The 15,658-nt window shown below is 36.9% G+C and overlaps 1 protein-coding gene across 1 annotated transcript; it reads right to left on the reverse strand.

The window, feature by feature from the left end:
* LOC109707714 (homeobox-leucine zipper protein ROC5-like) lies at window positions 68-12,046 on the reverse strand (the record flags this gene model as incomplete). Its single annotated transcript, XM_020229214.1, is given in 10 exon segments — window positions 68-408; window positions 417-904; window positions 4,542-4,957; window positions 7,658-7,832; window positions 8,975-9,190; window positions 9,284-9,385; window positions 9,491-10,189; window positions 10,306-10,423; window positions 10,544-10,779; window positions 10,904-12,046. Coding segments are annotated over 9 exon segments (2,448 nt in total).

The raw sequence follows: 15,658 nt of genomic DNA on the forward strand, positions 1-15,658 counted from the left end.
TAGATCCTGTTGACGCTATTCACATATACCACAACATTGTAGATAGATCATGTTGACACTATTCACATAAATCGTGCATAAAATTTTTGTTCATCCAATTAATTAGTAAATGTAACCAGTCTCTCGAGTTAAGGGGTCTGGAACAGACTACCGGAGTTTAAGAGATTTTTTAAGCCCTTCAGGCAAACCGAAGCTAAAACCCGGCATTTAATACCCAACTAAAACAAAGCAACAATTATAACACTTCGAAACTTGGTCAGCATCGTCCAACTACTTGTCTACAAAACATAAACAAAAAAACCTACCAAAATAAAGAAGCGTTACAACAATAAAACACAGGTCGCTTGCCTCTCCATCTAAAATTTCCCCTAATGCATGCATACAACCAGGGAAAGAAAAAAAAAAAAAAAAAAAANAAGGACTATTGACTCCGTACATAATTCCTTACCACCTAGCAAAGGTTCTTTTCCAGCGCGCGGTTCGTTCTTGACTCAACCCATTGCCATCAAAACCCTTCTTCGGCTTTTCTTTTTTTTTTCTCTTTATAATTTCCTCACCTTATAATTCAAGTAGTATCGCAATGCAGAGCGGCTTTGATCTTCTTGATGGTGCAAGAGATTAGGTTGTTAACTGTCTCAACCGACTCGACCGTTAGCTTTGCGGTGGGCTGACTGTTGACAAGGATCTGGAACGCAACGGTGAGCAGCGACCCAGGGGACGAGCGGTTGGCATCGGGGAGGATGGCGAAGCCGGAGGGGAGGAGGGCGACGTACGCCGCATCGCCGCCGTTCATGAGGAGGTGCATGGCCGGTATGTCGACGGGGGCGTACACCACCATCGACCCCGACGCGTCCGTGCACGTCTCCTGCAGTATCAGCATGCTGCTCTGGTTTGCGCTCGCGGCCTGCATTTCAAATGTTGATGGTTCAAGTCAAAAATTCAGTAGAAAGTATAGAATAAAATTATGCCGGACCACTTGATCTTTGATGAATCATATATTAATATAATTATCTAAAATAAAAAAAAAACATTTTAAGAAAATTAGACGTGCGTATAATTTGTTCCGGACTTAGTATCCGGAAGTTGTATAAAAATTAAATTAATCCCTACAAAAATTAAATTAATCCCTACATTCATCCACCTGTTAAAACAATACGGGACAACGGCCGATATTCAAAAGCTTAATCTATTAGATGTTGGAGAAAAGTAATTTATAACTTTATACTCCTCACAATAAAACATTTTGATAAATCCAAGATATGTTGGTAAAAATAATGCAAAACATCAGTTCGGCTCCAAAAGCTTAAATTGTTGGATAACAATATTTTAATGTTTTATACTCAAAACAAACCACAAGCTTAACATGGCTCGAACTCAAAATCTAGAATAAAAATATATTAAAAATAAGGCTTAATTCCACTCTACTATACTATACCTCAGTGTTATTTTTATTTGCTATATTGTATAATTTTTTTTACAAGACATCACTGTATTATTATAATTTATCAATCTCTATAATGCATTTTAGATTAATTTTTATTTTTCTATCCTGCATTTTTTTTTTCTTATAGATATTACAAAACTAATTTTCTCACCAATCTCTAATCTCTATATTATTGTTAACAAATCTAATAACTTTATTAAGAGACAATGATTAAATAGTAAAAATATGTATAAAATAAATCTCCCAACCATTAGTTTAATATTCTATATTCAATAAGTTTTATCATTCAATAGAATATATAACATAAACCTTCTAATAATCAAATGACTCTAACAAACTAAAATTAGAAATAAATTTCACAAAAAATAAAAGTAAACTATTAGTTAAAATAACTCAAATAAAGCCTTAGATATTATTTTTGAAAAATACTATTGTACACTCTCTTACAAGGTGTACATCACATAGCTAAGGCTCCTATATATTCTTATGAGTAAAAACTCTTTTGTATTCATAAATTTCTACCATTGGATGAAAAGATATGTAGCTAAAATAATAATTATTCTCAATGATTGATTAAATAGTATGATCTGACAGATTGAAATGGTCAAAAAGTAGATTTAACAATCGAAAATTTTTAAGTACAAAAAAATTAATCAATACTCACAGGAATATAGTAGCCAGACTCTACATTACAGTACATTACTATCTTCACATTTAAAATTTGACAAGATAAAAAAGTAAACCTAAACCAAAAAAAAAACACCAAGAATTTAAGACCTACACCTACATGTACTCAATATTTTTCTAAGAAAATAAAACTAAATTAATTAATACTTTGCCAAACCCATAAGAAAAGGCGGGGCATGAAAAGATGTGATGAAATTACGGAAATGCCAACTGAGGCTGGCTAATTGAGTGTGTGTCCTACAGCCCAAGGAAAAAGTTAAAATCTTAGCAGCTACAGAGAGAGAGAGAAGTTTTCATTACACATGACGTAACGAGTCAGAGAAAAACAGCTGTCAGTCAGTCATGTCAACCCACGTTCCACCTTTTTACGGATCTACCCTCTTTCCTATTATTATTATTATTGTTATTATATTATATTTTATTTTTCGCCTTTTTCTCTTCACCCTGACCCCACGCTAACATAGGGACAAAGCGCCGAGATAGGGACAAGGATAAATCAATGAAAAAGGAAACAGTGAATTATGTGAGTAGGTCCAATACTATCCATATCCATATATATTACATTACAAGTCTGGGCCCTGCGATCTTCGCTGAGCTACGTACACGTTTGGCTGTTGCCCACTTGTCCCTTTTCACTTTTCAGTAAATTATAGGCCGTAGCTTCCTCTCGCCTTTTCACTTCAAATTTTTTAAACCCTAATTATTTGAATGAGAAATTTATAACTTTATTTTTTGGTACACAAAAGGCTTTGGGATTTCCAAACCTACTTTGAGAATTTAGATATAGAGTTTTTTTTTTTTTTTTTCCTAACAACATTCCTCAAATATATCGGAAGTAATGGGAGTAGAGCATTACATTATATCAACATAATTCCATAAAACTTCATACAACTAAATCAAATGCACCAAGTTATTTTTTTTAAAAAAAAAATTTGTAGTTTTATTTCTGCATTCTGGTTAAGTAAAATCTCAAAATTTACTTATATTTGCAAACAGCTAGGAAGCTAAAACCACTGCTGCCACTGATGGAATAGAAAAATACTACTTGTACATATTAAAGTAGAATATAAATTTTACACTTGCCTATCAAAAATTTAGATAACTTCTTAATATTAAAAGAATTAAAAATTATAAAATTTTGAGTCCGTTATCCAATCTTCCAAATTTTTAATTTTACCATCTAACCTTTTAATTTGTTTAATTTCAGTCGGTCAATGACACTTTAACTTTAATAAAATTATATATGTTAGAATTGAAGAAAATGTGCTAACTAAATCTGTTAAAACAAACGATGTAATCAAATTTTTAATTTTACCATCTAACCTTTTAATTTGTTTAATTTCAGTCGGTCAATGACACTTTAACTTTAAAATTTGATTACATCGTTTGTTTTAACAGATTTAGTTAGCACATTTTCTTCAATTCTAACATATATAATTTTATTAAAATAATTAGCTTAATTTTTGAAGTCAAACAATTGTTTAGTGACCCAAATCAAACAAATTGATTAGTTGAGTGGTAAAATCCAAACTTTAAAAAATTAAACAGTTGATTGAAAATAATTTATAATTCAGCTAAACTCTATCCATCTTAACCTAAAAGAACTATAAAATTAGTATGAAAATATTGATCCTTGTCCGGCCAGGATGAACTTTAGGCATGTTTTTTTGGATGAACAGGCAGCATTGATCTGAATAATAATAATAATAATAATAGTAGAGTTACTATACTATCGAAAACATAGTGTATCTGATACTTCTAACTCTTTTTGGTCTTCAGATCAATCTCTTTGATAATTTTTAATTTTTGAATTAATGTTAGGGTAAACTTCAAATACCACCTATATGATTTCGCACTTTTTCACTTTAATGCCCCGTGGTTTAAAGTATATCATGTTAGTATCCCGTGATTTCATTTTTTTTTTCATCAACATTTTCATTAATATTTCATTAAATTATATATAAAAAACTTCAGATATCCCACCTAAGTTTATCGAATATTCACTTAATACCCTTTAGTTTTAACTTTATCACTGATTTAACGAAAAAAATTAGTGGAACCAATAATAAAATAATAAAAAATTAAGGAAACCACAAGATACTAAATTGATACTGTTAAACCATAGAGTTCTAAAATGAGAAAGTGTGAAACCGCACAAATGATATTTAAAGTTTTTCCTTAATATTATTATCCTGTGAATTACTCAATTTTAAGGAGGACCGCAATCATCTCAACTGTATAATTATTAATCCAAATGACAAAAAGTCAAAACCATCCAATCCTCTATACTTCCAATGCATAGTAGCTCTACACTAATAATAATAATAATAATAATAATAATAATAAGCAAAGCTATATAATAGTGAATGGACCAATTAATGAGGATTATAAGGGTGGGTTTGGCACTTACAGCGGCACGGAGTAGGGAGACGGCGTTGCCGTGGTGGTGGCCCTTGGGGATGTGGGCCATCTGGTGCATAGGCCCGCCGTTGGAGAGGATGTCCCACTGGCTGCGGAGGCGCTCGTCGCGGAGGAAGTCGAAGAGCCGGTGCGGGGGCACCGCCGGTACCCACACTGACGTCGCCGCGCTCAGCACCACCCCGGGCGGCTCCCCAGGGTCGTCCACGCTCTGCCGCGTCATCACCCGCACCTCCTCCTCCACGCCCATGGCCCCGCCTCCGCCTCCTCTCCCTGCCGCAGCCACGGCCGCAGCGCCCACTAGCTTGGTCCACTTGTGCGCCGACGACGCGCTCACCCCCGCGCAGAAGTTGTCCGTCATCCGTTGCGCCAGCTTCAGCATGCTCCGCCGCCCACCTGCTGTTATCGCTGCATGCGCGCGCATAAACCCCCGTTACGTAACGTACGTATGTAACGCACAACAAGAATACAAGACGAGAAACCCTTTTAAAACATAGATATTCAAGGATTGTTACTTAGTGCATGGGCTCATAGCAAAAAAATCAGTATTCAACATTACAAGATCTCATCATAAAGACGCTTTTTGGAGGACGAAAAGCTTCCTTAAACGTATCTATAAAATATAGCACATACCACCGTCTCTGCAAAATAGCATATGCTGATGTTACAAATAAAGCACCACATTACAAACTAATTAATTGAATGATAAAGTTCAATTCTTTTTCTTTTTTTTTTCAACGCTTCCGAGTGTTAGAATTTTAAAAAACTTTCGACAGTCTAAGATATTAAAAAATATTTTATCGAAACTAGTGTTGATATATACAAAATGATTTTTTATTTGCCCACGCTTTCAAATTAATAATATTAGACTACTTTAAAATGCTTTAAAGTATGGTAAATATAAAAATAAATATACTTAAATATTAATTTTCTTAGTGTCATCACCATTTTCTTCAACTTGCTGAAGATTTTGAAGCTCACATGTTGAGTTCAATAAAAATTAACAAAATCATGGTCGACAGGGTCATAATAAAACGTCAGGAACCAATTGAAAAAATCAGAGGTTGGGACCACTAATGTGATTAATTTTTATATATAATATCAAAATGTACAAATTTATCTCTCTAGCCAAAGTCCTTAATTCACCTTTAATATTTTCCTTTTTTAACCACTGAACCATTATGCCCTTGTAAATTAACAATAGATTTTCCAAAAAACTTTTTCAGAATTCATAATTGACATTATGGGAAGAATCATACAAAAGTTAATACAAAATATTGGAGATAAAAAGGAATATTGTTAAACATATTTTAAATGTTAGCTGCTGAAGGGTCAAATAATCATTTCATAAAGAAAAAGTCTAACTTCAAGAGATACGCTCATCAAAATTATGTTACTTTAGATAAATATGCTTTATAATTAAAATTTTATAGAAATAAATTTATAAATCCACTAGTACACAAGATAAAACTACCTATGCAATAAACCTTATATTTTATGCAATAATTAACAACATATTTTTTAAAAAAAAGAGCCAACACACGACTATAATCTGATAGACGAAATAACATTTTATTTTTTTACAATAACATTCAATGTTTGAAAGTTTAGATTGTGATCTACAGTCTACTAAAGTTTAGAAGACTTTCTGAAATTATTTTTTTGTGGCATAACAATCACGTGCAGGCAACAGTTAATTAAAAACATCTATTATCTATTACTATTTATTATTTCTCCAAAATCTTACCACATTGCAACATTCTCTTCAATGTTATTGGTTGTGGGCTCCACGGTTTTTTTTTCTTTTATTTGAACCGAACTGAGTTGTTAAGTATGAGTGCCACCTTGAATCGGCTCAAGTCCTCCAAATAATTTTATCTTTCTTTGCTTGAACCAAATATGGTTTTCCTCTGTCTTTACTTAAACCAAACTGAGTCAAATTGCTTCATTGGGCTGAACTAAACCAATTGCTTTATACATTTTCATTTTTGAACCTCATTTTCTTTTTAATTGTTTGAACCGAACCGATTAAAGTTGAGTAAGGCCTCTACCCTAAACTGGCTCAAATTTCCTTTTTTTTTTGCCTAAGCCAAACCGGTGCTCTCTTTTTTTGCTTGAACTGGTTTGCTTCATTAGACCAAACCAGACCAATTGATTCATAGTTTCCATCTTTGAACCGGATTTTTTGTTGAGTAAGGACTCCACATTGAATGATGCTTGTATTAATTTGTATAAGCACAAAACTCTAAACCGAATTCACTTATTTTTTCTTCTAAAATATTTTATTATCTTAATAGTTTGCGGAATAAAATTATTAAGCTTCAACTAACGATAATATTTTACTTCGGACCTGAAGTGCGAACACTTTATAATTATATATTCTCAATAATATAATTTTCATCAAATATTATTCTATCTGTGAACAAAAAAAATTATTTTTCTCCTTTTCTTTTACTTCTCTATATTGAATTTTTGCTTGAATCCTAATTCTGAAATTTATTTGGCAGTGAAAAAGAATATTTTTAAGTAACGACAATTTATTAATATTGTGTTATTTAACTAAAATATACTTTCTAATATTAATTATAAATTAAATATAATATTAATTATCTGCCGCATTNTATTTTATTATCTTAATAGTTAGCGGAATAAAATTATTAAGCTTCAACTAACGATAATATTTTACTTCGGACATGAAGCGCGAACACTTTATAATTATATATTCTCAATAATATAATTTTCATCAAATATTATTCTATCCATGAACAAAAAAAATATTGTTTTCTCCTTTTATTTTGCTTCTCTATATTGAATTTTTTGCTTGAATACTAATTCTAAAATTTATTTAGCAGTGAAAAAGAATACTTTTAAGTAACGACAATTTATTAATATTGTGTTATTTGACTAAAATATACTTTCTAATATTAATTATAAATTAAATATAATATTAATTATCCGCCGCATTGTGCGGGTACCTCAACTAGTATGACAAAAAATTATTTATAATATATAATTAATTAAAAACAGTAACTATAAATTTCTAATAAATCTCAGATGATATAGGACTGATGAAAATATGAATAAAAAAAAAGGAAGAAGAAATCTCACTTGCGGTATCGAGGTTGGGGCCGGGGGAGGACATGAGGATGGCGAGGCCCTCGCACTGGCGCTGGAGGATGGCGAGCCACCGCGGCGCGCCGAGGGCCAGCCCGGAGCGGAGCAGCGGCCGGTAAAGCTGGTGCACAGCGGCCTCGTCGTACTCTGCGTGCTCCACCCATGTGACCTGCACCACCAAATCGCGTCCGTTAGCTCATTAATACTTCTCACATGCATGTCTCCTCACTCGCCCACACATCCATCTAGCACCTGTAACAGTTGTAAATATACTTACGCCGGACCACGGTATGGGCGCCTCCCGTGGCCGCGCGTACACATTACCACGTAATGACGAAAAGTTTTACCTCTTCGAGGTGGCTAGCGCTTTGGCCGTGGCTTTGGTGGAGAGTTAGATACAAAAACGCTGCAGGGGTTTGACTACTAGCTCGCTATGTGTGCGCATCGACATGCGGACAATGAGAAGAGAGGAAAAAAAAAAAAGAAAAAGAAAAAGAGATAGGGTAGCTCCTATTTAAATATTACTCTAATAATAAAGTAGGAGATATATCTAAAAGAATATAAAATATTATATTAAATTGAAGAGGAATCGGCAGAGTACCATAGTATAAGGAGAAGAAGATGGGAATAGAAACAACGGGATTAATTACGTAAAAGCGTGCAGCTCGATATCTTATTAATCTAATAAGAGCGGTAGCACAAATAGCGAGGGGTTGAACCAATTTAATGTGATGTTTGAGGAGAGAGGAGATACGGAAAACAAGGGCGAACCCCAAAAATTTAAAAATAGGGGCGAGTTGAGTGAGATTAAAGATGGCGTTAATGAGGACAAGAAGCTACCTGTAGAAGCTGGTCCCGATGAGTAGAAGAAGCGTCTAATACTTTTAAATCTCGTAAACGGTTAAATAAACATTATGGGATATGAAATGCTTAGGAAGGGGCGAGATCTACAGAAACTCATTTACCGAGCTAAGCTCTCGCTGACCCAGTTAATATTATAAGATTAAGTGGGCTCGCAAGTCGCAACCCAAACGAGGCATTGAAAATCCCGGGGTTAGGGCTTGACTAATGAATGCAGATAAAATGCACGGGCATCACAAACCCAAGTTGCACTAATAGCTTTGTGTCACACCTCTACACATTAAAGCAGTAATATATATATATGTTTAGCATATCCATTTTCCCACCAACCAAAGAAACACTTTAGAAAGAGAACACCATCATTTACTAGTGATTAGGTTAAGCTTTTTCAAAGCGTTAGTGTGAACAGCATAAATAATGGGGATGCAGCGCGGGTTTTGCGTTAAGTACCTTGCAATAGCCATTGGGCATATCTTGCACCACACACCCAGAAGGGAGCCTGCGACACTTCATGTTAGCCGTTGGATTAGAATGGTTCTCCCTGATTGCATCGACGGATACGTCGGCGACGGCCCAAGCACCCTCCGCGAGCTGTTTACAGAACCTGAGGAAGTTGATCTCTCTGATGGGGACCAATGGGGAGAGAACTTGGAGCTCCGCATGCATCTTGTTAATATTAATCAACAATTAAGTAATCAAAAATTAACTCTGAAAAAGGTTTTTAAGTATAAAAGGAAGATCTATCAAGTTTTAACTCACGAGTTGTAGTGCACCATTTCGACTCCCGCCCATTCCACCAGATATTACTTCGGTGGTGCTCGCTCTAGCAATCATAGAAGGGAACATTTCCAACCACCGAGCCTGCATACGAAGCATTCAACACAGCATGTACAGCGATCATAAAGTAGTACCAACGAAGATCAATGGTGGAAGAGGTAGAGATATAGATAGTTGCTTCTTGCTCACGGCATCCATGAGAGTCTCGACGAGCGCTGCGCTGCTGATGATGACGATGCCGGTCTCCCTAGAGGCCTCGGAGACAAAGCCGACGGGCTTCACGCCGACGCACTGCGGGAAAGCCCGCGAGTACTCCTCGTAGTTCACCGTGTCCCGTCCGCCTTCCAAGCTGGGGATCCACAGCGGCTCCTCCATCTGCGCCATCTTCACCAGCTCGTCCATCGCGGCGAGCGCGAGCTCCAGCAGCAAAGACCGCTCCAGCGACTTGTCCACCCCGACAATGCCGCCGCCTGCGGTCCTGGCGGGAGTTATGACGGTGCCCAGCGGGCTCGAGACGGTCGTCGGGAAGTCGGTGAGCGCGGGCAAGGCGGCGGCAGGCACGGCGCCGAGAGCGGCGTAAGCATTGGTGCCGACGGCGAGCTCTAAAGAGGAGTTGGGCATCGGGAGAGGGAGCGGGGCCCCGACGGCCGGCGCGGGTTTGCCCATGAACTTCCCGGCGAGCGCGCAGACGCGGTCGAGCTCGTCTTTGAGCCGGGCGTTCTCGATTCGCAAATGCTGCTCCTCTAAAGAGATCTCGCCGAGCACCGCCGGGCCGCCGCAGCTGCTGCAGATCGGGTTTCGCATCGCTTCCCGGATCGCCAAGTTCTCCGCCCGGAGCTTGTCGTTCTCCTGCCGAAGGATCGTGTTCTCGTGGCGCTCCATTTGCGTCTAGGATCGAGTGACATACATATTACAAACCGATCGCTATAGACCAAAACAAATGGAAACGAGAAGGAACCAAGAAAAATCATGGATTTAGATTTGGATATAGCTAGGAGAGTTACTTTCATCTGGGTGCGCCTATTCTGGAACCAAAACTTGACCTGGCGAGACTCTAAGCAAAGCCGTTTACTGAGCTCCAATCTTTGCTTCTCATCTGGGTGAGGACACTCCTTAAAGAGCCTAAAATAAAAGAAAATTCCAAAAAAAAATAAATAAATAAAAAAAACTAACACTATGAGATTTGATTAATTACGTAGAGAAAAGAGAGCGGGAGAAGCAATTGAGGGATGCAACTCCTACGTTTCGAGCTCTTGGATCTGCTGAGGAGTGTGGCGGTGGTAGCGCTTCTTCCGCTTGCGAGGGTTCGGATCGGGCTCCATATCGTCGGCGGAGACGGCGTCGAGGTGGTCGCTCCCCGATCGGCTCTCGTTCTCCTCCTCCCTGTTCGCACCCTGCGCCGAATCCAAAACCCTTCCTCCTACGTTTGTGACCACGGCGAGCGAGTTCCTATCTCCTTGCCCCTCCATATTCGTTTGCTGCGCTCCATAGAGAATCAAAATCAAAATCTCAAATCACACAAAATAGCTATAAATACACAGTGAAAGGTTGTTGATGATGATGATAATGGTAGGAGAAGGGTATATATATAGACACACATACCAAGGCGAGGGACAGAGCGGGGGAGCTGAAGATGGTGGGTTTGTGAGGGAGGGACCGCGGCGGCTGAGAGATAGCGCCGCCGCCCCCGCCGCCGCCGGATAGTAGACCGCCGGAGCCGCCGCTATCGAACAAGCCCCCGAAGCTCATCTGAACGGCTCAACTCTTTGCCCAAGCTCAAGAGTCTTCTAGAGAGTACTAGATCTATTCGAAAGCTCTCTCCTACCGACCCACCACGCACTCAATAAACCCTAGAAGAAGAAGAAGAAGAAGAAGAAGAAGAAGAAAGTAGAAACCCTAAAAGGCGGAGGAGGAGATCTAATGGTGATTCAAAATGGGTTTTGCGAACCCAAAAAATTGAATCTAAGCTCCCTCCCTCTCGCTCGCTCCCTCTCTCCCTCTCTCTCTCTCTCTCTAAAAAATGGTATTAAGGGTAGAAAGAAAGAGAAGGAAGCCAAGCGCGAGTCGCTAGCACCTCGTTCTCTCTCCCTCTCCCTTCCCCTCTACACCCTCAAAACCCTAACTCCACTCAATCCCACGGATTAAATTAATCGCCAAAAGGAAAAAAATTTAGAAAAGAAAAAAGAAATCGAACCTCGCCCCAGCTCTAGCTCCTCTCTCTACTGCATGTGGTCTCTGTGAGAGGCGAGAAAGATATAGAGGGATAGAGAGAGAGAGAGAGAAAGAGAGAGAGAGAGAGAGAGAGTGAAAATTAAAAATAAAATAAAATAGAGATGAGATCCGCGGTGACCAACGGGTGAAAAAATAAATAAAATAAAATAAAAACAAAGTTAGGGCGAGCGAGTGGGGTTCGGTTGACCGCGCTCTCTCCGCCTTTCCCGTACAGAGGAAGAAAACAATAATATTTTTTAAAAAAATGAAAATGAGAAAGAGATGACGCCTTTTCAACTCCGCAGTCTCTGTTTTCACTTTTCGGGCCCTTTCTCTCTCTACTTATGAGAGAGAGAGAGAGAGAGAGAGAGAGGGGGAGAGGGGGAGAGTGCGTGTTTGTGTGTTTTAAAGCCAAAAACGCCCCAATCCCCAAGGCCGAGGTGAAATAGGAACGCAACAGTGGAGGTTCGGACTCCCTCGCTTGTCTCCTTCTCTCCAACCCCTTTCTCCCTTCTCTCTCTCTCTCTCTCTCTCTCTCTCTCTCTCTCTCCTTCGTACGCGAGGAGAAGAAGAAGAAGAAGAGGAAGAGAAAAAGTGGGAGAAGCAAACAAAGCGAAGAGGAGAGAACGATGAAAAGGAGGTGTGAAACCTAGAAGAGAGAGCTCTCTCTCTCTCTCTCTCTCTCTCTCTCTCTCTCTTAGTCAAAAATGGAACTCTCTCTTTCAAAGGCCCCATGGGAAAGGGAGGCGAGAACCCCTGCGAGCGCTTCGGGGTACGCTTGTGGGTTCGCGGAGGAGGACGAGCCGGGATGCGGATGCGATCGCTCTGAGCCGTCTGATGCGGTTCGGACGGACGCGGGATGCGCTAGGGGGTGCCCAATGTGGGGATTGGCGGGGAGGTTGTCAGATGAGGAAACGTATCGTGGGATTGCTTGGGGGGGTGGTGGAAACGTGGCACCGAAGCGGATTTGGACGTAATAAAGGGTCAGATTGTTTCCTGCACCCGGTGCACATCTGCATACAATATTATCTTTATATATTATAAATATATTGACAAAATATATAATAAAAAATATACAATATTAAAAAAAAAATTACTTCGTACAAAAAACTATTTAAATATGTTGCATATGTTTCTCAATATATTGTCTTTTAACGACATATATATATATATAATTATATTGTTTTTCTTTTTTTTTTTGTTCCATCACACACTTTAATCTCCACAATTAATCACAGCTTCTAAATTTTCTACGGTTCAAAATTTACACTTAACTACCACATAATTTTATCCCTATTGTATTCAACAAATATACGATCAAATAGGATGTCGAATTAAATTTTTTTTTTATAATAATAATAATAAAATAGTTAAGTATAACTTTTTAAAATACAGAATGATAAAATAAAAATAAATTTAATAAGTGTAATTTTTTGAAAAATTGTAAAGTATAAAAATAAAAATGGGCTAAATTATAGGGAGACAAATTAAAATTTATTCAGAACAAAATATTTAAAAAAAAATCGAAGAATGGGATAAAAATATACAATTGGCTGTGTGCGGTGTACAGCCTGTAAGGGTACACCGGGTGCAGGGATAATTTCCACAATAAATGGCGCGGTGCTAGTGGACAAGCCGTGGGCGGTGGGGCCCGGCTAAATTTGTCTGGGTTCGGGCGTCGAGTTTTGTGCGGATACGGTGGAGATTTCTCGAGGAAGCATCCCACGGTCCACCTGATCGTGCCATTACAAGTCCTATAGCGAGACCCACCGTCTCTTAAGCAAGTGATAAAGGACTTGATAGTTGATACATGAAATCTCAAATTTAAATTCTACTTAGTTCATATTTTTAACTAAATTTATTTTTTAAATAAAATAAATAAAATGAATAGCGTGTTATCTATCTCTCTAAAGAAAAACAAGTCCTATAGCAAGAAATATGTACATAGTATCTTGCAAAATTAAAATAAATCTTATTTTACTATATAAATTTTGTATTTTTATTTTTTTGAAATTATATGTCTATGTAAACTTTAAAATGGACTAAAATAAAATGCTTTAAATCAAGTTACATTGAAAATAATCGAGATTTCATTAAAAAAATTTAAATTAATTAATTATAATTAAAGTAGCTAGTTGTTTGGTATTCAGATTGATTCCATTGCTCTTGAGTTCGAGCTTATGACTTCACTCTTTAATTTGAAATTTAGGAAGCTTGCTTAATCAAAAAAAACAAACTATGTAAAGATATCAAATTAGAAAATATAGTAAGAATATGAAATCCAAAAAATAAAGATTTTTATGAGAGATGGCTATAAGTAGACAAAACGGTAAAGGTTCAAAACACATTTATCAATTGCATTAAAATGATTTTTACATGATTTTATGTTTGGTGGCCGAAAAAGCATAGTGTCACGACAAGAAAAGGCGGCCATAGTTATCGTAGAGACGGTTTCAATCGTCTCTACGATTCGTAAAGGCGATTTTTATAACCGCCTCTAAACCGCCGGCGTAGACAGCGTCTCTATATTGTAGAGACGGTTTGAACGACCGCCGGTGGAACTTAGAGGCATATAATAGAGGCGGTTTCAATCGCCTTAATATTTTTGCTTAATTATTTTTTTGATATTTTTATTCATAATCTATTAACAATATAAAGAGGTTTAAAAATGCCTTAACAAATTTTAATCTATTGAGGCAGTTTAAATTGCCCCTACAAATATTAATCTGTAAAGAGAGTTTAAATCATCTTTACAAATATTATTATGCAGACAATAGGTAAAGACGGTTTCAACTGCCCCTACCATATGTTGATTGTTGTTTAGTTAATTAATCAGAAATGTTACCTTTGTACTTTTATAAAGATGGGCTAACCACTAATTTTATCCCTAAGATGATTTAGCCTTTAATGTTATTTCTTTAGGCGAAATAAGATAAACGATGATAATTTTTTCGTCATAAAGATTGCCACGCATGATTCAAATCCCCTCTATTCAAATTGTAACTATCGCACTTTCATAAGATTCAAATACAAATTAAAATTTGAATATTATGAAAATGCAACATTTAGGGGGCATTTGGATTAACGAATCTGTCAATCCAACGTAAGTCAGGTGCAGTGGTGTTTGAGTTTTCCTAAAGTATGATTATTTTTTTGTTGTTTGTTTTGACGTAACTTGTACAGTCTGACAATTAAATTCAATTACTTCTTCTGTTTATTTTGATGTAACTTGGTGTTGGTAAAATTAGTTTTTTGAGTTCCGTTGTTTGTTTTGATGTAAGTAAGTTGATCCCGTTATCTCCTAAATATAGTGATAAATTTACCGCTATAAAATTTAACCTATTATCTAATTAAAATTTTTTTATTATTTAAAGATAATCCTAATTTATTATAAAAAAGATAATTCTAACCAATTATAAAGAAGTAGAGTTTAGATTTTACGGTTTAATAAATTTTTTAGAGAAGGTTGAGTGTGGCATAAGTCGAGTTTGACAATTTATAGGAGAAAGTCGAGAGTAGGTGAAGTAGAGGTCTAACATAATTTGAATTACACTATATTTTTTGACTTATACCAAATTAAATAATAAAATTGATGAAATTTAAGTTCCATCAGTCCACTTAAACCAAAACAAAGGGGCCCTTAAATAGTTAGGAAAACTTGTTGTTCCTTGAGGAGCAGTACAAAATAATGCAGTAAGGCAATTCTAAATATACTCAAACATAAAATAAGATCACTGCTCAATATAAACTACTACTACTGTTGCAGATATGAGTTAAAACTGTGTTCTCTCACCAGATAGTTCACTCCCAGATATACTATCTAGACCTACCTACAAAACAAATTGATCACACAATCCTTGTCCTTGATGGTTGGGATACTATATCAGAGAGTTAATAATTAATCAATCATTTTAAATACTCATAGTGATACTTATAATGTAATTTGCCAACATATTGCGGAACGTGGACTAAACGACGTCCATGCTATGCTATAAATGAAACCAGATACCAGCACATACTGATGATATTTACATACATACACCTCTGATTTCGACATTTATATGTAATCATGACATATGGGCATATCTAGTGTCACAATACATACCAACAATCATACGCATCTCCCTTCCACCACTTCACCACTTC

This window comes from Ananas comosus, linkage group 3 (assembly GCF_001540865.1).
Source record: "Ananas comosus cultivar F153 linkage group 3, ASM154086v1, whole genome shotgun sequence".
In the NCBI taxonomy this organism is placed as follows: Eukaryota; Viridiplantae; Streptophyta; class Magnoliopsida; order Poales; family Bromeliaceae; genus Ananas; species Ananas comosus.